The sequence below is a fragment of the Xyrauchen texanus genome, chromosome 25, assembly GCF_025860055.1.
Source record: "Xyrauchen texanus isolate HMW12.3.18 chromosome 25, RBS_HiC_50CHRs, whole genome shotgun sequence".
Classification (NCBI taxonomy): Eukaryota; Metazoa; Chordata; class Actinopteri; order Cypriniformes; family Catostomidae; genus Xyrauchen; species Xyrauchen texanus.
Genome location: NC_068300.1, coordinates 22,511,593 through 22,537,058, shown reverse-complemented (window position 1 = coordinate 22,537,058; position 25,466 = coordinate 22,511,593). Strand labels below are relative to the sequence as shown.

At 40.1% G+C, this 25,466-nt stretch overlaps 1 protein-coding gene across 1 annotated transcript in view; it reads left to right on the top strand.

Annotated features, from left to right (window-relative positions):
- The window catches only part of rerea (arginine-glutamic acid dipeptide (RE) repeats a), a 158,452-nt gene that overhangs the window by 61,890 nt on the left and 71,096 nt on the right, over nucleotides 1–25,466 (top strand). The window contains 1 exon segment of the mRNA XM_052090942.1: nucleotides 3,819–3,889. Within this exon segment, the coding sequence (XP_051946902.1) occupies nucleotides 3,819–3,889 (71 nt within the window).

Genomic DNA, 25,466 nt, shown 5'->3' with positions numbered 1-25,466 from the left:
AAGCATTGGTGTGTGTATCTCAGTGTGTGATGGACTATTTCTTCAGCTCAATAAATCTCAATCTAAGGGTGAGGCCAGGCTGCTCCAGCAGAGTGGTCGATAATGGATCTCTGCTGTTTGCAAAGCCCCCACCCTTCTGTTCTCCTTGGGCCACTAAAAGATGGGGCAAGAGATACAGGTAAAGAGATGAGAGAGAGAGAGAGAGAGAGAGAGAGAGAGAGACCTGTGGCCCGTGGCCCGTGGGAGGCTTTAAGGAGTCCACAAAGCCCCTAGAACAGCACACATCCCTGTACTTCAGCCCCTTGAATCCCATACACCCCTCCCCCGGATACACTTGTCTCTTTCCCTTTTTTTTCTCTGCCTGCTCACTCTGATGGAGAGGGGCTTCTCTGACAGCACAAAATGGCTGGAACGCAGCTGAACAGATTGGAGTCTTAAAGGTCCACTCAAAGAGTACATCGCAAATTACAGCCCCAAACTCTCCATGGCCAGCAAGGACTTCAGTTTATTTCATGAGGAACGTTTTTTTTTTTTGGAAAACAGTTTTACAGATGGGTGGAAAATGTACCCTTTTGATTGAATGTTTTAAAAACACATAATATGGGAACATTCTTAAATTCCCTTTTTTATAAAGGTTTTTTATTGGTGGTGTATTTTTGCCATTTTGCAGATCTTGTTCTGGTCTATTAAGCTATTGATTTTCATTTATCTTCGCAGTACATTTTTATGGTGAACTTGGTGAATTTATCATCATACTCCACGCCTCCCTTGACATGCTCTGGCGCCCTGTTTTAAAACTGGTAGATTATTATATTAAAGCTGTGTTTACCCCAGGAAGCATTTTAAAACCAGCCGTTTAGTATTTTCTCAGTGCAGATATCTAGTGGCTCATCAGTATGTAGGGAATTCATTCCATATAAATGAATCTACTGGCTGGGTTAAATGACTATAAGCTGCAATTCTCCAAGGTAAATCCCTTTCAACACAACCCGGACGTTCTGAAACATGTCATCTCTTTTCATTCAGATTTGTCTCTTTTGTTCACCCCCCTCCCCCTGTGACAAAGGTGGCCTAGACACCGCAGGTCAGTCACGACACTGATGGATATATATTAACTAATGTATCTCTTAAATGAGAAGATGAGCCAAGGTAGAAACACACGGGCAAATCTCAGCCCACACTGCTGACAACTATAAAACCATAGAAAATCTTGTTCAGATCAGCTCTGATAACAAGCCTGCCTTGTCACCCATGCAAACCACTCAAATTTTTTTTTGTTTTACATTGCGCTCAGTCTATTAAAATCTTTATTCCGCCTACTACATTGAACAGATAAAGTGGCACCAAGCAAAACAAGTAAATAAAAACTATGTACATTAAGAGGACTGGAACGGAATCGCATAGCTTTTGTTAGTGGTAGCTTTTTAGCCGCTTCAGTCAACGCTATGTAAATTCATTCCAGGAGTACTGAATTGTTCAGATAAAAAAAATTCTCATTGCAGTTTTTGCACTACAGAGACACAAAGACATCTCCACATCTTTGCTTATAGGGATGAAACACGCATGACTGTTTGTGCCACACTGTGGGTTTAGAAATGGCTGCTGGGGGTAGTGATAAAATTCAACCCCATCATCAGCATGCATTTTTTCTTCTTTTTTTTTTATACAGATTTTGTAAGCTGGAGACAATAGTTGGACTCTCTCGTGCTTGTTAATGTACAACTCCTCTTTTAACGTACACTATGGACTTTTGTTTATGAGCCAGGATGTGTGAAAGAAATACTTAATCAGCATGAGTGCATGGAAATATCTCAATAGACTGATCTGTTATGATTCCTGAATTCAGCATTCTGATTAGCTTAAAATGTATGTTAACATTGAAATTTATACGCCACTCTTCTGCCATTGATCAACAAACTGATAGTCCTGCCCTTAACTCATGCCATTGGTCAAGTCAATGTTTTTGTCTCTCTTGAGATGGGTCGCTCAAAACAGAGCAATCTTTGTAGTCCCACAGAGACAGTGTTGACCATTTTCAAGAAAATTAACATATGAATGGCTTACTTATGGCTCACTCTGTATAATAAACTGGGATAGGAGAAAGTATTTTACCACCGGAAAAGTTACGTATTTAAGCTTTAGCACTGATTATCGATTTTCGGTGTGAAACACATGTTTATACTTTCAGTAGGACCTAAATAAATGCATTAAAGCATGCTTTTATAGTCTGTGAACTCATTGCTGTTCTGAAAATGAGACCCTCTACTTTGAAATCTTACTCCAGGTGGTCAAAACGTGCATGCACTACTTCACCCCACCCAGCTGCACTGTAACGTCCACTTACTGCCTAAATCAGACCACATACTTCAATGGAACAGTTGAAGACAACATAATATGGCATTCACAATCCATCTTACTTTATGAGATGTATTTCCAAGTGAAATAGGTAAATGAAGGGCAGGACTTAATTTTATGCAAATCAAATGTAATTTTAAGGGATTGATTTGAATTTTAAAGGGGTCGTTCAACAGCAGGATGTCCGCAATACTTGCGAGTTTGTTAAAGCAATGGTTGAAATGCTATTTGGCTAGTTATTAACATTATCCAATACCCTGCATAACCTACGTGACACCCGCAGAAAAAAATCCTTTCAGAGGCGAGAAAGTTACTACATTTTGATAAAAGATTATGAAGACAAACACTTTTTGACCACAAAGTAATGTGGATTGAGTAAGTACGTTGGATCTGTTTCAATTTCACTTTGACTTTATACCACAGCAACCCACACCTTCAACTCTAGTGGAACAGCACAGGTATCACAAATACCGACTTGGGTGCTGGTGTAAAATGGATTTGTTGTGAGAAATGGCAGTGTAATGTAATGAGTGTTTTGAATGGAGCGGTGGCTGGCACCTCAGAGTCTGACAGAGGGTGTTCCAAGCAGCCAAGCACAGCCTTCTTTGTGTTCTCACCACATTTGAACTATCAAAGCATGCTTGTCTTCAAACTGCAGGCTCATTCTTCTGTTTAAATAAGATTCTTATCTAGCAAACAGCTCTGAACACTCCCTTTCTTTCAAACAGACACCGTTTTTTTTCATAACTTAAAATAGTTTTAAAGTATTTTCCATTTCAATAGCAGCTCAGATTGTCTCTCCGAGGAGAAGCGGGTGGAAACAAGAGGGTAATCTTTTCATCTCCCGCGCTCTACAAATGTTTGGCAGATTGACCGCAGAGGAAGGAAGTGTGTGTATGTGTGTCTCCTTAGCTGAAGCTGCTTTCTCTTGTTGGAGCTGTGCAGTGTGAATGTTTTTGTTCAGGAGATGAAGGTTCATGACCTGGCCATACCACCAGTCACATTCAATTTAAACACTCCGCTTAGCTTTTATTCATAGCAGGAGTTCAGCAGGGCTCACCATTGGGTTGAAAAGTTATGTCATTTAGCACTGTTTGGATATTGGAAGTGTCCGTTTTGCGTTGTATCAACTACACATTGTCATTCGTGTTTGTTCGTTGGGCTAGCGTCTCTGAAGCTACACTCCACAAACCTCCCCACCGTCATGTAATTGTGTTGGAACAATACTGGCCATCATTCTTTGACTCCCCTTGATGTTTGCTCTGGAAAGGGCAGACTGTCCTGCATCCAAAGGACCTTTTAAATCCTATTACTCACATTCCTCTTGTATTTTACGAAGGATAACAAATTGTATGCATTTTTGATTTTAGGAAAATTAATGTAATAGAGATCATCATTAAGCATCTCGTGTGATTGTGCAGATTGTTGTATTTAACACAGTCTTTCCCTATTTTTGTTCACAGATTGTGTGTACATAGAAAGCCGACGGCCGAACACGCCATACTTCATCTGTAGCATTCAGGACTTTAAGCTGGTGAGTTGAGTCGGCCTTCCTCAATGGTTCAGATCAAGGCTCCCTCCCCGCCTCCCCTTATCTCATGGTGTTGCCATTTGTGTTTTATTTGTTTTGTTTTTTCTTTACGTCGAAAGCAAGATCAAAAACGGTTTGATGTAGTTGCCTGCATTCATTTCAGTAATGGTGTGTAATAAGATGGTGGGTTGCACTGGATGTTCAGAAGCAAGGCTTGATTTGATTTACCATTGCTTTAGATTTTCCTGTGTTGTTCTTGGATCATGCTTGTTTAACCAAGCATATATATAATATAATATTATATATATATATATATATATATATATATATATATATATATATATATATATATATATATATATACACTAATTATATATTAGTGCTGACAGTTGGAAATTCTTTTTTTTTCCACAGTTTTCTATTTTCTCTAGGAAAATTAGCCTCCAACACACTGATATTTTCAACTTGAATTAGCTTGTGTGAAGCACAGCACCAGATATACTTTATAAAGCCTCATCTAGCTCACACATTTACGTTGTAGTGCCAGCTTTTATTTACATGCTATTTATTGATCAACTGAAAAAAAGAGAGAGAAAAGGAAAGAGCATCTCATGTTGCAGATCGCAGTCATCCCAGCTTGATCAGCTGACACTTTTTATATTGATTATTAATCAGCTCATCAAAAAGCTCGAGTCTTCAAAGAACATGTTGATCAGAGAGCAAAACCACTTCTGATTCAATCTAGTTTATTAGGCCAATGAAATCCCTGACTTATTTCCCTTAACCGCCACAGCTGGATTTGGCTGCTTCTCAGATTCAAAAGCTGGCAAAAGCCTCCATCCCAGATTTGACGATTGCTATGCTGAGATAATGTTGTGTCACAAGCAAATAAGCATATCACGGCTGTTCTGATGGCTACTTCCCCACAGCAGGAGGCAATTAGCCGAGAGGTCCCTTGGCTTGCCTTGCCCCCCTGTAGAGTGAGTGGAGGCTGCCCCAGGAGGCTTTGTTAATGGTACTGAACAGCTAGGGTGGTGATGGGAGGGGGGTGGACACAGGGCAGGCCAGCTTACGACAGACGCAGGAGCCGGGGTGTGTGTGTGTGTGTGGGGGGGTGTTAGAGGGTTGGCAGGCTGAGTGAAAAGGAAGTAGGAAGTGCATGCTAGAGTCCGGGCATCCAAGCAGCCTGTAATAGGATTGCTTGGAAGAGTGCTGAGGGCAGCAGAAACCTGTTGTTGCCAAGAAATAACATAGTATGCATCGTGATTATCTTCACCTTCATTAAGTGCAGATCTTGAGGTCTTTGTCTGATGGCAGTAAATGTCAAGGGAGAAGACTAGAGTTCTCCATTGACATTTACTGCCATCAGACAAAGACCTCAAGATCTGCACTTAAGGCGAAGGTGATCACGATTATTAATGCACTCCTTCCTCTCTTCCTCCTTACCTCGGTTATGCAAATTAATCGATGCTCATCCATTGTTGTTGGCCGTCAAGTGGATTGGATCTCAGATCACTCTGCAAGTGTACTGCTTGCATTTTTAACCTTTACAAAAATCATCTGGTATGCTTGTGTCTCAGCTCTTGGCAATTTTTAGCTGAGCTGAAAGAAGTGTAATGTACATGCTGCTACAGCACGCCACGTCACCTCTGAACCGCTGTCACCCCTCTCTTAATTGAAATGTGAGCATCTGTCAACTAAAATGGTGGAGAACCCCCCCATATTGACGTTCATTCTCATGCATTATCAGCTTTTGTGGTGGGATTTAATTCATACACTTGCATGAATCTTTGAAAACAGGAGGGGCCATAATGCTAAATGTGGATATCGGCAGGTTCCTGCAGTAGCAAATTTACAGAGTAGTTCTGGACAATAAAGTGAATTAATTGCATGCGTAATGATCATGGCTCTCTGGACGACAGGTTTCTCCTGCGGTATAAAACACTCATCCATTTCATGTGACACTCTTCTGCCATGAAGTGTGGAAATTGCCTCTCTTCTAACAAAGCAACCTCAATATGGTTTTCCTCCAGTCCTGGGTTGAACCTATGTGCTTTATTTAATGATCTGGGAATCCAGTTAACATCGGAGAGAAAACCTGCATGCTGCAATCAAGCCCTCCGCCTACTCTGAAGGCCCCGATATGTTTCCGGAGAAGTTCTTGCATTTCATGACTGCTTTAAATGTACTTCTAAACATCCGTGCAAAGGTACACAGATGTGGGAGGTGTTTAGAAGTACATGAAATGCTCTCTTATTTATTTTATTTTTATATATATATATATATATATATATATATATATATATATATATATATATATATAATATATACATACCACGGGCTGTTTATATACTCGATTCTGATTGGCTGGAAGGTGCGCAGTAAAACCGTTTAATGCACAGGTAGTACCAGTCAGTTTGATTACAGTTCGAAATGAATCCGCTACTATAATCATTGGTAACCATAGTAACACAGTTACACTTGCAAACAGAGTGAGAGAAACATATGAAAACGTTTATTAAGGTAGGCTAAATGGATGATTTTTGCATATCGTTTAATTTGTATGGTGAATATGGCAATTTTGAGAAATGGGCCCAGGCACAAGACGAAATAGAAGACTTGGAGAAGACGTTGAATGACAAAAAGCGGCACAAAGAATTAACACCGACAGAGCTAGATAAGATCGAAGACGACAAAGATGAGGTCAATACTGAAAAAGACAACTAAATGGGCAGTTAACACTTTCAGTGACTTTTTGCGCCAAAGACAGAAAAATGTTGATTTCGAGACCTGCTCTGCTTCACTTTTAAATGAGACATTGCGGGAGTTTTATGCCTCTGTTCAGTCTACCGCTGGACGCTTGAATACAGTGTTGCAAGTTTGATGTGTCTCAGAGCAGGTATAAACCGTCACATTACAAAATACAACATCGTAAGTGATAAAGACTTCAAGTCAAGCAATGCCATCTATAAATCAGTTTTAAAGCGCTACAGGAAAAATGGAAAAGACACCAGCGTTCATCATCCGCGTATTACTGAGTCTGACTTGGAGAAAATTAGAAATGCACCTGCACTCTCCCCTTTCACACCCACAGGACTTGTAAAAAAAGTTTGGTTTGACATACAGCTGTGTTTTGCACGGAGGGGAAGAGAAGGAAACCGTAACCTATCAAAAGAGTCTTTCGTTCTCCGGCAAGACGAGAATGGGAAAGAGTACCTGACCCTGGCGCATAACCCAGAGACAAAAAACCACAAGGATCCCACCGCATCGGATAGAGAAAATTTACGAGGATTTATGTTTGCGAGCCCCGGCGACCCACTTTGTCCCGTGGACAGCTTTAAAAAATATCTGTCAAAGTGTCCAGAAAATACCGGAGGGTTCTATTTGCATCCGAGACGCATCCCTCTGTGCAAACTCGAGAGCACCGAAATGTGGTTCACCAGGGAGCCGATGGGGCTCAACTACCTTGGCAATATGCTAAAAAGTATTTGTGAAGAGGTTGGTAATAGATAGCCTATTTCGTTTTTGCCCATAAATTTAAACTGTGTTTATATTATTTTCCAAATCTAAATTGTATACTTTAAATTGTCGTTGTTCAGGTTTAAGGTATCTCACAAATGTACAGAAACCATAGTTTGCGTAGCACTGCCGTTGGACGACTCTCTGATGCAGGACTAGAAAGTCGCCAGATCGTGACAGGCCACCGATGCGAGGCGAGTTTGCGGTCATATTGGGCCCCATCTTTGTCAGAGTGGAGGGAATGGAGTGACATACTGACATCTAGAACCTCAACAAGCAAAGCGAAACATAATTTCACCTCCAAGCCTAAAACTGAAATAACCCTACCCTTTTCCATGTCTAACTTCACGATAAATGGAAATGTGGAGTTTAACATCAATTAGTATAATGCTGAGTAAAACAATCCCCTATCGAAATTTCCAACTGTTTGATTTTTTTGTTTTCATTTAATTTAATGCATTTCAATAAATTTAATGTGTCTTTATATAGCCTAATCGTGGTTAGAGACACCGGTTTTATTTCACACTCTACATAATTCATTTAAAAAATGACATGATTATTTCAAATAAAGATTGCCTTGTCACTGTCAGTGTTGCCTGTCATTCATAAATAATTTTAATAAATCCATTAAATAATCATTAAGTTAGCTATATGCTTAAGCAACGAGGGACTCTTTCAGTTCTTTGTCTCTCTCTTTTAATAATGAATTTAAATAAATGTGATAATTCATTCAAATAAAAGCAATCCGATGGCTCTACTTTATTTAAAGTGGACGGAGTGCTAGAACTAACGAGCCGTAACTTAAGAAAATAACCGTCATTTTTACATGTCTGTTAAAAAATTACATTATTTTTACAAAATTAACATCAGTTACAGCTTTAACTTAACTCCGCTTCGCGTCGGGTGGTTCTTCGCCTCTACGTCGTGCATTAAAATCCTTTAATGCATGGCTAGCCGTGGATTATCCCTTACATATATCTTTTATTATCTTTCCTGAGGTCCACTGATAATCTTAGTCAAGTTTTTTTTTAAATTTTTTTTTTTTTACATATTTTGTAACGCATGACAATATTCAACCTTGTCTCTGACAATCTTTCTGAAAAGCTCTATTTTTGCCTCCGCTCATCTAACACTGCATCCGAATATATTGCACTATTAATCTCAAGCACAACTGTTAACACTCACACCCTGTCTACACCGGACAGTATAATCAATGCTGCTGTCTACCATGGAAGCGTCCATTGCGGCGCGTCACTCCAACAGTAAAAAAAACTAAGTGTCCCGTTCCATTTTGCACTGGTGATACTACTGACAACATCACAAAGAAATGTTTCAGAAAGTTTGTGTCGACCCGCCCAGTGTAGACCGCCTCAAGCTGTTGCATCACGTCAATGGATGCTCCCAGTGTAGACAGCGTGCCAGCATCATAAACAATCATGACATTTTAAATATTAATGAATGGAACTGTTTTCTTATTTGATCGAGTCCAATAGTGTTTTTAACTGTCCCATATCCTGCGGTGACCATTCCTTTGCAAAGATTTGTTTTATGACTGCTTCACAAGATGCACTTATCCAGTTTATCATACTGCACATGAGGTGCACATTGCCGGAAACAAAAAACTGTCAAAGACGTCCATCTAGTGTGTGTGTGTGTGTGTGTGTGTGTGTGTGTGTGTTCATACACCAACAATTAAAAATATTGCTAATAGGCAAAAGATCAGTTTGTTGAAGTTTAAGCAACAGAACAACAGGAGCCACAGCAGCTGATGAAACGCATCATATCTTCTGAGTTGAAACTTGACACTGCGTCTTTAAAAAGCGTGCCAGAGAGATGACTACAGACAAAGACATCTGTGTAGTACATGTTTGTATACAAAGATTATTCAAAATAGACCAGATGGGTCCCCTTTTGTGTTCAGGAGTAGCTAGTTCACATACAGTAGGCCTTTTTGTCCTTCTCTCTGTCTCTGTTTACAAGCTAAGTGAGTGGCCATGGGTGTGATCATTTTAAAATAGGTGTTGATGTTGTTGCAGTAGAGGCCGTATTGAATTAACGAGTACCCCAAGTGACGTAGGGTTGTTGCGGAAATAGAGAATAGGGCGTTTTGGCAGCTTGGTTTTAATAAACACTTTTATTGCATTGGGTATTTAGTTTTGAGTTCTGGGGCTGGTTGCATAAACATAGCCATTAACTTAAGACTGCATCTAACAATTAGTTTGACTAGCTAAAGATGCCATAGAAAGCCTGTTGCATAAAACAAGCTCACAGTTGTCTTTAGTAAGACAGTCTTATTTGCATTGCATTGTGGGAAAAATAAGACACTGAACAGCTTAAAAAAATGGCCGACAGTGGACGCTCAAATTTTTTATTCGCTGAGAATATTTGCTTATTAGTGGACTACAGTGCTTCAAAAAGTATTTTAATGAACACATTTAGTGATTTAACCCAAATAATTAAAAACACAACATTTTGTTACCATTTTTGAAGTTAAAGTCTTCAACCAAGTCTCAACTCAAGCCCCTTTCAGCCCCCACTGGCTCAGCTGACAGTTATTTTCAATGGCAAAATGGAATGTAAACACAAGTTGGCCTGAGTTGTGCTGTCTTACATTTTGGTCTTTAATTAGACTGATCTAAGTTTTTATGCAACTGACTGAAAAAATTAAGACCAACATTTTAGACGACTAACTAGTAAGACTAGTCTAAAACAGTTTTATGCAATTGGCCGCTGGAATTTACAGTATTTTTTTTTTATAGTAGAATGTCCTCTCATATGTTAAAATATCAAGGAAAATTTGATTCCTCATGACATGACCCCTTTAAATGAGGACGCTACATTTAAAACCTTCCAAATTAGCTGTCTGCCTCAAGGTGAGTGGAGCTCCGATGACGTGGACCAATGGCAGTAAGAAGGTCTCCTAAAAGTTTGCCCTGGCTCACCACCGAAACGAGTGCAGAAACACCTTTTTGGCCAGATTTGGTTCTAAATGACATCACACCCATTCATTCTTCGATTACGTATGAAGTATACCTTGAAGGGTGAGATCTTTTTTGTGGTGTGTGTGTGTGAGATTCTTGATCCCCCACACACACCCATGGATCTTGACACTGTCACCGAGATGTTTCCGCCTTTCACTCAAAGTCAGAACATTAATTGACACGCTTTTCACTCATTCTTTTCCTCTTCTACTCCTGGTCGTATTCATATTCTGAATGAGCTTCTCACTGCTTAAATGGGCTTAAAGGTGTACAAAGACAGGTGCTTCCACCCTTGTTTGTGAGCACACACAGTCACACAAACTGTGATTAAAGCACAGATGACTGAGCTGCTCTCATCTTGTGTAAACATTACTGTGGAAAGACGGTATAATAGATATTACCAAGTAAAAGGTGGTGGAAAAAGAATTAGTTGCTGACATTTTTCTTTTCTGTCTGTCTCACCATCTCTGACGTATGCATAAGAACACAAATACTTGAGAATAGCCACTGGAGAGTTTAGATTTAGAACTGAATCAAGCTGCTTTTGTTATGCATGTTCACGATGACTTTGATTTATTGCCCTACAAAGGCAAAATGCTGTAAATACGCCAGTAACTACACAACACTGAAACTGAAGAAAACTGCTTAAAAGCTACTTGGGTCATTAAGCTCAACAAGAAGTTTTGTTATTTTTTTAGCAGGTGTAAGAAATACATAAATGATGATGAAAGTCAAAATATTAAGTGACTCGGATAAATATTTACAGAGTGATGCATTATTTGATGGAGGGGGGTCAAAATGGCAATTTTTGCCTTTGATTTTGGAGCTAATATTCTTTAGATTCTGTTTAAAGATTATGTTGGTATCTTTAAGGCCCTAAATGTTTAAATCCCAGAGATATGGGGCTTTCAATATGGCTCGATGAGTAAATTATTAAATGTTACACATTTCCAATTGTCCAAGCCAAATGTGGGTCACACAGCATTTCGACCATTAAAAATCTGTTACATTTACCAAATTTGTAGTTGCTTTTCATTTTCTCTGAATCTAAGCATAGCCAAACCGGTCTTGTCCCAAGACATATTAAAGTCTAAGATACTCTATTGTGGTCAACTCAAGATTGTGCAATTACTGCATTTTGCCTTTGCATGACATAATGGTAAACCAGCGCTCTAATCCAAGTTTGCTACTTGCTTGTTCTTCAGCTAATGGAGCACTATTAACCCAGCACCATTTTGTCTCAAGTCTCTAAAAGCCAGTGACGCATACTGATTTCAAGGACGTTTACAGCCTGTGTGTATTTATTTTGCAGCTTCAACCCATTAGTGCAGAGCCCAAGATGTACACCGTTTTAATACGTGGAGAGTGACATTCAGTCAAGCATCTGCAGCTAATAGAATAAGCAGATTCTTGGTTATACAGCGATTTGGATTCCGTGGGTGAATTGAGTGTCCTGTTGACACTCGCTCTGCTGCATACGCAGCCTTGAGACATTGTCAGCTTTGAGAAGGCAAAGAGGAGAGACAGGGAGAGAACGAGAGAAGGATCTCTCAGGGGTTGCTCAGACACAAAAGACGATTCACCACTGAATCAATCATAAATGGCACAACCCTTTCTCAAGTCAATCACAGTCTCCATATCTTCCCTCTTTGTCTCTGCCTGCCTCCCTTCACTTGCTCCTCCTGTTAATTTGTGGCTGGCTGCATTTGCTTGATGACTGACACTGTTGTTGTCGGTGTGTGTTGCTGTGGCACCCTTCCCCCATCCCTGTGGCTAAACTAATTTGCTGATATTGGCCAGCTCAGCTGCAGCACAGCGCTGCCTTCAATGGAGTGATTTCTGCTTGCCTCTGGGGGCTCGGCCGCAGGCAGAAATGCCCAGCTCTTCTTGCTCTATTGGTGCTTATGGACATTTAATTAGGTGTGATGTACAATAGAATTATCAGAAAGAACTCATGATTTCCAATGAAGTGTAGCAACAGGATGGAGCAAAGGAAAGGTTCTTATTGTTTGCGCACAAAATCACTATCAGGCTTTTTATTTAACCCTCCTGTGATGTTCGTTTAAAGAAATAGTTAACCCAAAAATGAAAATTCTCATTTACTCACCTTCCTGCCATCCCAAATGTGTATGACCTTCTTATGCACCGATCTGATACCTGGATCGGTATCGGTTCCGAAACTGAAGCTTTTAGAAGGATCGGGTATCGTACCGACAAGCCAGATCCAAATCCAATACTGTTAGTCGTTCGTTACTGTCAAGCTCCAAAAATGACAAAAGAACCATTAAAGCACCATTAAAGTAGTTCATATGACTCCTGCAATTTATTCAAAGTCACTTGAAAACATGCTCTGTTCTGTTCCAAGATTCACATGCTCTGTGAATCACAAAAGGCTAAGTAAATAAGTAAATATAAAATGCTCATGCAGCTCCAGCATGTCAGTGAATGCAGCTGCTCTGTTTACACACACACACAACCGGCTATCTGAAAACCAGATCAATATTTAAGTCTATTTGTGCTAGAAATTCTTCTTCCTGCACAGTAGGATGTGTTTGCATAAATATTGTGTAAAACACAAGAAGAGTAAGAAAGTGAAAGTTAAAGGGGAGATTGACTGTGCAGGGAGAAGAATTTATAGTAAACATTTACTTAAATATTGATTTGTTTCTCATCCACACCTATCATATTGCTTCTGAAGAGTCATATGGAGTACTTTTATGCTGATTTATGTGATTTATGGAGCTTCAAAATATTGGCACCCATTCACTTGCATTGCATGAACCAAAATAGCTGAGATATTCTTCAAAAATATGAATTTGTGTTCTGCTGAAGAAAGTCATGCATATCCAGGATCATGTAAGGGTGAGATAATTTTCATTTTATGGGCAAACTATTCCTTTAAGAGGTAAACATATAAAAATCTAATCTTAATTTTGTATTTGGTCAAAATGCCTTTGGATTCTCCACAACAATGAATAAATGAATAAGTAGAAAAATTGTAGTACATGTTTGATACTTTTATATTTATGCAATGCCAGGATGTTTTGGGTGGTTGCTTGGGCATTACTAAATGGTTAAAAGATAGTTGCTTAACTGGTCCAAGTCAAAAGAGAACATCCCCAAGTCTCTGACATCCTGATCCCTATATACAGTTTGTGTGGGGACCTTTTTAATGGATGTCTATGGGATTTTGTGATCATTTTTCATTTGCCAGGCAGACATATGTTCCAAAATAATTTTAAGTATTTGGATTTTAATTATTTATTTTTTACTCAAAATGAATGGTTTACTGTATATCTATTCTAGATGAATAGTACCACCCTTGATATTTTGCTGGCTCTGTTTCCAGATGCTATTTTAAAAAGCATGTGTTTAGTGTGAAATAATAATAATAATAATAATAATAATAGAAAAATGGTGTTCATTATCGAAAGGGAGGTGTACTTAAAATCTTTTTAGCTAGTCAGTCCACTGGCGGCCATCTTTGGAATGCTATCGGGCTGCTATTTTGCTATCTAAACAAGTGGAATACAAGTACAGCTTCTATCTACTTGAAAGGGAAAAGATCGAAATCACCAAAATGGTTGGTAAAGATTATGATCAAGAACATATTTAAAATCACCAGTATAAGTGGACAACACTGGCATAATAAATTGTGCTGTTTAACCTCAAATTGTTAAAAGCACAATTTCCCCCCTTGTATAGCTTATGCGCATGAGCGCTCTCTGAGTTGATTGACAGGCTTGGACTATCTACTGTACTCTACCGGGTCTTAGGACACTAAAAATATATTTCTACTGACTCTGAAAAACACCAAAAGAAAGATGTCTAGGGTCCCTGCTCATCTGCGTGAACGTGCCTTAGGCATGCTGCATGGAGGCATGAGGACTTCAGATGTGGCCACCTAAGAACTGTGAAACACCTAAGACAGCAAGCATTACAGGGAGACAGGAAGGACAGCTGGTCATCCTTGCAGTGGCAGACCACGTGTAACAACACCTACACAGGATTGGTACATCCGAATATCACACCTGCGGGACAGGCACAGGATGGCAACAACAAATGACTGTTACTTCTGATTTTGACCCCCCCGTTCCATTTCTGTTAGTCACATGTCTGTGAAACTTGTTCAGTTTATGTCTTAGCTGTTGTATCTTTTTATGGTCATACAAATATTTACACGTTAAGTTTGATGAAAATAAAAGCAGTTGAATGTAAGAGTACGTTCCTTTTTTTTGCTGAGTTTATCATGTGTACACAATTTCCTTTATGGTTCATGGAAGACTCAGCCTAGAACAACATTACTAATGCCATATTTTGTACATTATTTGCCCATTTAGCTAAGCTATACATGGACCCTTAACTTGAAACAATAGCCTAGTAGATGGCAGGGATACTACAATCTGACCTGGCGCACTCTAGCAAAGAAATGGCAACTAACACAGACTGTTGATTATTGCCAATGCGGATATTTTTGATTTGGGTGTGTGGGTTTTAACTGTTTAATAGGCCCAGTGCCAGCCTTCCCAATGTAGAATTAAAGGCATTGGATCCTGCTTTCGTGTGATGCAAGTGCATTCCCAGTGTAATTCACTCCTGATGGCTTGTGTGCTTATCTCTGAGCCCTCAAAAGCTAATGATTCAAAGCCTTAATTAAAACGCTTTCATGAAGATGCAAATATATGTTCATACACGCATGAATGATCATAAAGTGGGTTTATGAAGAGATGCATTTGCAATACCCCTGTGGATATTTCTCCAAACTGAACTGGCAACTGTACTGATGCCCACACAATAAAAAAAAAATGTTGGCGATCAATTCCCAGTCTGTTCTGAAAGAAACAATGTAAAAATACTCACAGAAATATATACACCTTCCATCATCCCTACATCCACTCAAACAGAAAGAATGAAACGGACTGTATAACATTAGAGGTGTAATGATGGCCAGTTTCTTTATTTAAATTGTCGCTTCGTCTATGATTAAGTCCTCATCCGGCCTGGGGTGGGTGGCACGTAGGTTGCCTCATCAGTCCAAGAGCCACTGTCTTGTGCGCACACTCGCACCCCCCAGCCCCCCAAAGCTAGACTATTTTGAAATGCAATTATGGATCAGTGAGCAGCACCATCCGTCGCAGTTCTTGTTAATATTTATTGAGCGGAGCAGCAGCCACTGCCATCTTTTCATCGGGGAGCCTGCAGTCATTAAGAGGGGCTGCGTGGACAGGGGTGGCTTTGCGTTCTCTATCTTTTTCCCCTGCCAGCGTTACACTTGATGTCTTTGCCCACATCCCCCTCCCATCACTCCTTTGCCCGCTCAGCTGTTGAAAATGAGCCGGCGCATTTGCATGTATAAATATGTAAAGGTGCATTGCTCACAAGTGGCCCCCGGGTTTTTGTTGTGTGGTTATTGTGTGGAGCTCTTCAGCCCCGCTGAAAAAGTGCCTCCGGCAGCTAGTGAGCCAGCATCGCACCTCTGCTCAGGATAGTGGGATTGAAATATCCCTGCTTGCACTTTGTCTGCATGGTAGCATGTTTACAGAAGGGCAGGAATACAGAGTGGCTACAGGTTTCGCAGTGAGCGTTCGGCGCTGAGGGAGCTGTGTAGGAGGGGCCGCTTTTTGTCAAGCAAGCAGGATGACATCACACAATGGTAAATCCAGCAGTATCAACATTAAATATGGTATCTTGCGCTTTCCCCCCGGGGCGCAGTAATTGTAATCAAATACTTTTTTTTTATTATTATTATTATTCTTGCCATATTTTTGGAGCAGATTATATTTTCGGTGAATTGGCTTTTCATTGTTTTGATGTTGTATATCTATACTCCCTTAAATTATTCGTTGTCACCGTTTATTTCAGCAAACTTGACTGTAAAGCCCTTTAAGCATTGGGCTGCTGTAAGTAAATCTACTGTGAAATGCTACAACTTAATGGCCATTTTGATTAATGTTCTTGAATGAAGTGTGGGACTTGTTTTCTCTCCCTCCCTTCAGTACACTTGAAATTCCACTAAAGGAAGCATTAATGCTGCTGGTGGTAATGACATTAGGTACTTAGCACTGTGCAAAATACACATTGCCCAGCCTGCCACTACTTCCAAATGGGCATCTCTCCAAAAACAATTGCAGATCTGTTTGTATCAGTTTGTCTTTGGGTGCATTTTTAAAGACATGAATTTTCTAGTTAAAAGAATAGTTCACCCAAAATGAAAATTCTCTAATTTTACCAAACCTCATGTCGTTCCAAACCTGAATTACTTGCTTTTGTGGAACACAATAGGAGATGTTAGAGTTAATTAGGTCCTCAAGCACTAATTTAAATTGTATAGGGAAAAAAATGCAATGACCGGGAGAAGCAGAATAGGAGGAAGAGCAGAACATAAAAAAAAAAAAAAACATAAAATCAAAATGGAGGTGTGTAGGGGTCAACAATGGGGTATATGGGTGCCCTGGGTGGTGATTACATTGCCAGATGGAGCTGGGAGAATGCTAGACTGGAGATAACATTTACATAAGACACCTGAAAGCACAATCAGTAGCAGCTCCTTGACTGCAAGACTAAATTATTAAACAGAGCCTTTTTCGCCGCGCTTCATTATCACAGCTGTCCCTTCCCGGGATACCGCCGCTGCTTTTCTGGTGGCAGGGTGGGTATTTGTCAGGTATTTTTATGCATTAGAAATCATTTGGGTCTCGCAGGAATGGCTATGTTAATTTCACTCTCCTCATCTTGGATTTTGAAAATCTGCCGCTGAGACACAATGGCGGTTTTTGGCACATCACAGGCAAATTTCCTCTTCTGATGTCTTCACTAGCATCTGAGGCTGGAACACTGGCATTCAACCCAACTGTTTCATCTTAAAAAGGAAAGGCAGACTTCTATATCATTGTCCGCTTTCATGTCAAAGAGAAAAAAATTACAAATATACCAACACGAAGGGAATGTTTACGCTTTCTTAGTCACATAAAACTACCATTGTACTGATGTAATCCTCAGCAATTGGGCAGGATGTTTTTGTTTCCTACAGAGTTTATTAATAGATGAAATCAAAGAGGATTTTCTTTCCTTTTTTTTTTTTTGCTAATTGCTAAATATTTAAACTGAATAAGGATTATTATTTTTTATTTTTTACAGTTATATAAAGAAAAAGCTGCTTTAGTCTACATGTGGTGCTGGGAGCACATTCATGAGCACCACTAGCTGAATATTATTCTCTTTATGTCGATAATGCCTTGTAATTGAACATTTTCACTCAGTGAATAGATGTTTCATAGCTGACTAGAAGTTGCGCATTCTAAAATGGCAATCATTAACTGATTGTTTTTGCTTGATGCGGCATCTACACCTCTAAGTGTCAGCATAACGGAACCTAAATATTACTGAGTGCACCTTTAAGTAAAATACATTTTATTTCAGACCCCCCATTGAACATTTTATTTTCCCCTAGTTGGATTTTTCATCCTTGTTAACCAAATTACTGTTGATATTTACTGTAATTCATAAATTAATTTGGTTGTTGTTGTGTATTAGCCAAGCACCTTTCACAGTCTTTGCACGGCCAATATTTATTGCAACAATCCTGTTCTCCAAACACATGTGCTTGGCCCGGTTGCCGTGTAATTGGATCATCCCTTCCTCGATACAGACTGGCAGTCCTCTCTCTCTCTCTCTCTCTCTCTCTCTCTCTCTCTCTCTCTCTCTCTCTCTCTTTTTTTGACTCGCAGCACCTTACACCTTTGCTTTCTCATCTGTGTCTCTTCTTCTTCTTTTCTCCCCGCCTTTCTAGAGTGTCTCAGCACTGCTTCTCAGCTCACAGAGTGTAATTTCCAGCTTGTCCAAAGTGTGACATGCCAATAAAAAAAAAGCTGTGGAAGTGGGTATTTACAGTGGTATCGAGTTCACATGCTTCCATCGGGTGGCTCTCTCCATTAAAGAACACATGTTGTAAATTAGCTCTTGCAGAAAAAAACTAGAGGGAGTGGGAGGGTGCTCTGGTTTGGGGAGTATGGGAAATATATGGCAGCCAGGCGCTACAATTCCACGGTCCTCAATCTTCATGCTCTCAGGTATTCTTTTGTATTGATTAAAACCTCTGGATTCATAATCACATTTCTTTCAGAGATGCCTGTTTTCTGATTATTATTGGGCATGCTGTGTTTGCATGAATTACCTGAAATGTGATTTAAAGGGATAGTTTGCCAAATGACAATTTTGTCATTCACATGTTGTTTGTTTAACTTTCTCCAGTGGAACACAAGGTAATCACAAGTCACCATTCACTTTCATTGCATCTTTTTTCAATTATTATTAAAGGAAATGGTGACTGAGACTAACACTCTGCCCAACATCTCCTTTTGTGTTCCACACTATAAAGTCATATGGGTTAGTAAATGATGATCGCTAATGGTAACATGTACCAGACACATTAAAGTGCAGCTTGCTTTTGGTGCAGTAGGCCTGCTGTGAAAGAGCTGGACTCCTGAAGAACCGTGTCAGATTGAATGGATTGCAGTACTTGGGAGGGTGTGGGGAGGAAGTGGGGTAGTACACTTTAGCCTTTCCAGCTATCAGTTAGTCATTTTGTCTGCCCCTCCCTTAATCTTCCGAAATATCGCACCTATCCACTGAGGCTTTGTTACTAATTGTTGGGCAATGTCAAGTCGATTTGTATATTGATAGCTAACACCCAATCCTGTACAGTAGTGTTGTCAAAAGTACTGTTACTCCCTTTACACTGAATGGACAGTTAATCAAAGAAAAAAAGTTGCATGCTTTGAATTAATGTATAAATCTGAACGCACATCCACTGGAAGCTCCACAGACATAGAGAATCATTCACATTGTAAGAGATGACAATGCAGAGCACTAATCCACTGTTAAGCGCATATATACTATGTATTTATATTTAACTCACAGAATTTGCACTTTAATCTCATCTTTATTAATATCGCATTTCAAACCACAAAGTTGAACAAAGTGCTTCACAGTGATACAATTTTAAACATAACATTTCAAAATTACGACATACACAAACACCAGAAGTCTAAAAGAAAAACACTGTGTCCTACATTTTATTTGTCAGACTCAAAGTACAGTGTGAAGAGATGAGATTTCAGACGTGTCTTAGAAAGACTTCAATGATCACACTGGGCCGAGCTGTTTATCTGGGCAAGTGAAGCATCCGGCAAAAAACACACTCTAATGTCTGCTAAAGTGACCCTTGTTGCAAGGTTGAGAATGCAAGACGTAATAGCTTTGTGTTAGTCGGACACATTTTGGAATGCGACTGCACAAAATCGGGCTTGGGTAGCCAAAAGCATCTCCGTTTACATAGCTGTGTAGAGTATGTTTGGACTTTTCTCTTCCTCAGTTGCAGTATAGCTTGATTAGAACATTTTAGTTAATCCTATTTTTGCAACCATTGAGCAAGATTTTATGGTTGATGCCCCATAAAACACCCAAAAGTCCATCGTCAAGGCAAGCATTTGGGGTATTTGAGCTACACTAATTATAATTTATTTTCATAAACCTTTTTCAATGCAAGGTTGGTTGTTTTTATGCAAATCTGCTTATTTGAAATTAATTTACAAATCAATTACAGTGGGTTCCAGCAGAAGGGAATAGAGGAGCCATAAATGGATTCTTATCAAGGCAAGAATGTTTAATTCATTTTCTTCACTCTTTCTGTTTGCAGTCCCCCTAAAGCTAGCATGGAATTCATAAACAGAGCTTTATACTGCGGCCGTGTGCCACGACCAGACTCATCTGCGCTCTGGAAAGAATGATGCAGAGGGCAAAGAAGCGCTCTGGCTCTCTCAGACTCTAACCTTGGGCTATTGAACTTAACATCCCATTTATAGATTGCTGTTATGCCACAGCCATTTGTAGCAAAATAGCTCTTTATTGCTTTAAGATAAAGTAATGAGAGAGAGAGAGAGAGAGAGAGAGAGAGATAAAAACACCAGATAATTTTCTGCACACTTAACATGGTGAGAGAATTTGTTTTCTTTTTCCTTCTCTCTATTTCTTTCTTTCACTGCCTGGTGGATTTGATAAATGTGTGCCTGTGGGCATGCTCGAAGAAGAGGTGACTCTCTCCATTTATAATGGCCTCCATGCACTGGACACACATGTCCATGGTTGATCCGTGCTGCTGAGGAAATACACGCCACTCTTTCCTACCGCTAAAGACGAAATGGACTGATTTAATGTGTAGACCTGCCTGGAAGGTGATATGGATAGTTTGTGTGTGTGTGTATTTGAGTAGCTGAGACAGATTAAGACCCCAGTCTGTGTGTGAGCGTTTCCCTGGTGTGACACGTATGCTCATCGGCATCTCCAGTGCCACTCAGAAATACTCCCAACAAAACATCCGTCCACAGTTTGGCAGTAACAGTCAAAGGATTTCATCTACTTCGCTCTTGAACTGCCTGTGCCTCTGGCCTGATGTTTTAGGAGTCAGTGGGCAGATGTTACTTGCATGTTAGGAAATGCCAAGCACAATATAAGAACCAGATTAGCTGCTGGTATAGAGGAAAATAGGGGCAGAGATCAGGCCACCAGTGTGTATTTGAGGCTGAAGGATACTGCGTTGATGGGATTGCCAGCACTTCCTTTTATCCAGGAAGCTCTTAATCTAGTGCCAATGCCTGGTTGATTTCATATGTAAATTTGAATACATTTAGATTTTATTGATTTCTCTCTCAGATTGAAGTTGAATTGTCTAAGTCCCACCTGTGTCTGCTGGAATGCTATTCAGTGGTGGATTTTATAGCAATGTTGTTAACTTGTAGACTGTATTATTTAATAAGCTATTGATTAATAGACAGAACACTGCATATGCTCTTTTTGTAGAATTTGAATGGCCCTCATTCACAAAGTTCTGCTCTCGTCTCTTGCATGTTTATTTCAATTATTTTGGCAAATTTTTTTATGCTAGTGTAGTACTCTTATCTCAGTTTAACACATTATACCCTGTTTAAACCCACAGAATTTCTCCCAAAATTAGCACAGACAATGTGAAAAAAGTCCACCTGAGTCTGTCTGAAATATAAGTTACTGAAGGTTCATTACACTGAAATTAGTGTGTTTACCGACAGGTTTTTCATATCATAACATGCACATTCGCAATAAAGTTGTGTTGGTACATGGTGTTTTTAGTATAACATTTTAAAATGTAAAAATGTTTTAATGTAGGTATGGTTTGGACAAGTTTTGGATGTGAGCAAATGCGGTGCAAAAGCAGAATTGTGGAAAAACATTAAAAGGTTATATTAGAAGAAAGTGGTGTGTATTTTCAAGGCAGATATTAGTTCTTTGAATGACATCACTGTGAGTCACACGCAGTGTTAAACTGCTATCATTTTGCTAGCACAGCTCTTTTAAAAAATGTTTGTTGTTTTTTTTTTTATATATATATCTTGCTGTTTTTCCTCTTCCTTTTGCTTTCCAAGGTCAGCTCACAGTGATAGTGGCAGAGGAGCCTTTGTAATGTCTCTGTGCTACACATCATCCAAGCAGGTTCAGAGCACAGGGGGTGCATGCGTGCGTGCGTGCGTGTGTGCGTGCGTGCGTACGCGTGTGTTGCAATAAAGCAAAGGCAGAGCTCATGGTGCTGTATAAAGGCCAATTGATTAGGCACCGCTGGGGCGGCAGGACAGGCTGACGGTGGAGTGTTTGAAGAACCGAGGCGGTGGCCAGCTTCTCCGAAGCTAGGAAACCCTCGCTGAGATGTTCTGAGCATTGGGCCAATTTAGTATTTTAAAAGGTGAGCTGTCTTTTAGCAGCATGGGAAGTTGAAAGGGCTGGTACTGGCGGCCCAGCTTGCTTCGGCATGGAAAGGCTGGCCGCTACAGCTGCCTGCCCACTGTAATTAAGTGTGAACTGTTTGCCGCCACAAATGCCATTTAAATGCCAAATGGTATCCAGAGCAGACGTAGTATCAGGGGTTTATGACTTCAAACTTGCCTTAATTTTTTTCTTTTACATTCTCTCTTTCTCTCCTCCCTACCATGCCTGGATGGATGAAAGGAATTTAGTGTGTATAAAGGTTTACAGAGGAGAAGGGGAATATGGAGAGGAGTGAGTGGAAGTGGTTTGAGCTCAGCGGTCTCTCGTGATCGGGGTCATTTACACATTGTAACGATCATAAACCAAAGCCGGCAAACTGCTCTCACCGACAGCAGCTCTTTACCGCGTGTGGAAGGTTGACATTTAAAAAATTACCAGACAAGGCATAAGAATTCTACAATACCTTTTGTGAATATCATCTTTATATACTATGGTGTTACTGATAGGGCTGTCCTTTTCTACATATCATGGCAGCGTTTTGTGGTCCGTTCTGTATTACATGGTGGCTCATTTTAAATTATCGCGGCCCGTTTCGAGGCCTGCTCGGTTCTCCCGATGGCCAGTCCGCCCCTGATCGGCCACAAAGTCCACTGCGAAAATGCCAGATTACCAGTCCAGACCTGCTTGCCAGTCATCCATGATTTTTTTTCTATTGTCATTTTGACAGATAAAGGATGGCAAGAAAGTTAAGAGAAATGATTTGAAACTAATACATGAGTTTTCATTTCATCCACCTTCTCTCTCAGCGCATTTGTGTTTGAGGGAGGAGGAAAAAAATAAAAAGTTAAATGGCCTTCAAAAATTGGTATCGGTGCACGTCTATAAAATCAAACCAAGTATATGAACATCTATTGTTGTAAATGTATTGTATATATTTTCATCACATGCAATTTCAGGGCCACTTTCACAAGCAAATTGTATTCTTACTCCAACCACTTTATTATATATATATAATATTATATTATTATATTTGTACTCATTATTATAACCCCTTTAAGATGCATTTAGTAATTTATAGTTGTGCTAAAAAGCTTGTGTTTGTGTATTTAAGCCTTAAAAATTAGATTTATTTATTTTCTTTACAAAAAAGAAGTCAGAGACAGAGAAAGTGGAAGTGCTCAAATGTGGAAATTGCACAAAAACGCAGGTGTAATTAGAGAGCAGCAGAGCTCTATAGTAAAATTGTGGGTAATGGCCGTGCAGGTGCATTAGGATAGAAAGTGAGCTGTTAGATCAGGCTGATTGTGGACAGACGAGTGTGCCGATGACAGTGATCAGAATGAGAATTTCTCTCTGTGCAGCTATTCTTGGTGGCTCAGTAAAGTTCAGTAAAAAAAAGTTTATAAGAAAAGCAGAGGACACAAACACACACAGACCTTCACTGTCCAGGATGGACCCCAATGTGCGAAAGAGCTGGAGCTCTGGGCTTTTACACCCTCTTTGTGGAGCATTTCGATGTGGGACTTGACAGCGTGTAATTACTCACACACACTTCGTGTATGTGCGTGTGTTTGTTTGCTTCTGAGAGCAGCCTGGTCAATACTTCAGGGCTGCAATCAGGGGAGGCTCTGCAATCAATATCATCACAGTGGGCTAGAAAATATCCTCCGTGCATGCAGCACTACAGCTCTATGTAGAGAGAGAGGATGAAAAAATACGGCTAGAAATCAAAACAAATGCAGGGAGGGGCTGTGCAAATGGTTGTAAATCTCAGCAGGCTTGCAACCAAACAGTTCTTTTCAGTCATAATACACGGATTGCTCTGATAGCAGTTTATCACCTCACCTCCACTCCCTGCCTGTGCAGAGCTGTCAGTCATACAGCTGGAAGCTGATTGGCTTGCACGATGTGAATGGGAGGGCTCACATGTAAAAGGATGGAGGGATAATTTACCGACTGCTGCACTAATGATGCTGAGCATTACTGAGCTGGGTGCTATCAATAACCACACCCCCTCTTACACGCATTCACATACATGCTCACTTTCTCTCTCATAGGCTAAGGACCACATTGAGCTGTCACCACCAGTTAGCATCATCCTTCATCTCCGCTGACGTTAACGTGTGCAGACGTTTCTTTTCTTGTTTCCATTCTAATCTAGTATGATGTGAGGAGCCTGGTGTGTTTCTGTGCCAGCTTGATTTGACATTAGCTTTGTGGTGGAGGCCAATGCTTCACTCTGCCAATTGAGATATCAGTTTACTCTGAATGCATATGGTACTTGATGAAAATGTCAAATGGCTGATGTCTCTGTAGCCCTCCCTCGACCATATACTCACATTTTACTGCAGAATTGAGCAATGGAAATTGTATGTGTGGATGTACTCTAGCATCTAAGTGTGTGTGTGTGTGTGTGTGTGTGGTAGCCCATCACATCTAATTAGATTGACCTCCGCTCTTATCTGGCAGAATTGTGTAGGCACACTATAACAATGAACTGAGTTGGTGGCTACTGGTGAAGAAGAGTGTGTGCGTCTAAGGATTGAAATACAGCTGAAAGATGGCATGCTGGGAGTAAAACCACAGGCATAGAGTCAGCTGTGACCCCTGAATTCAAGCTGCCTGTTTCCTCTTCTCCTCCGCAGAGCTGAAGTTAGTAATTCCCATCTAGGCATCTCTCATACACCCACCCTGGACTCAGAAAATGATGCACATCATCAAGAATATCTGCATTGTTTCCACTTTGGCATTTCTAATTCAGATCGGCATGTGTGTGCACGCATGCGCGTGTTTGTACGTGGGGGGTGTGTGTAATTAAAGAGGACGATGAGATTGGAGGAGGCAGATGATCACTCCTCATGCCTGTAGTGCGGGGCTCTTAGAGCAGATTGACAGTCTGGAGCACAGATAAGCAGATTCCTGCGGCATTCTTCTCTTTCTCTCTCTCCGCTCTGTAGGGGGCTGTTTCAGGGGCGCACTAATGCTTATTAAAATGTGAACGTATAGGGAAATAGACTATGTGTGTGCTTTTCTGTCTACATAAGGAATTATACCAGCATTTGATAGTGAATTCATATATATATATTATATTGCCTGCAACTGCATCATCTTGTATGTATGTCTTTCTATGAATTTTCATCAGTGATAGGGCTACAAAATCATCTCTCTATTTGCAGCCTATTGACGATATTCTATATATATATATGCATTTACTCACGGAGCACTTCATTAGAAACACTTATACATTTATTCATGCAATTATCTAATCAGCCAATCATGTGGCTGCA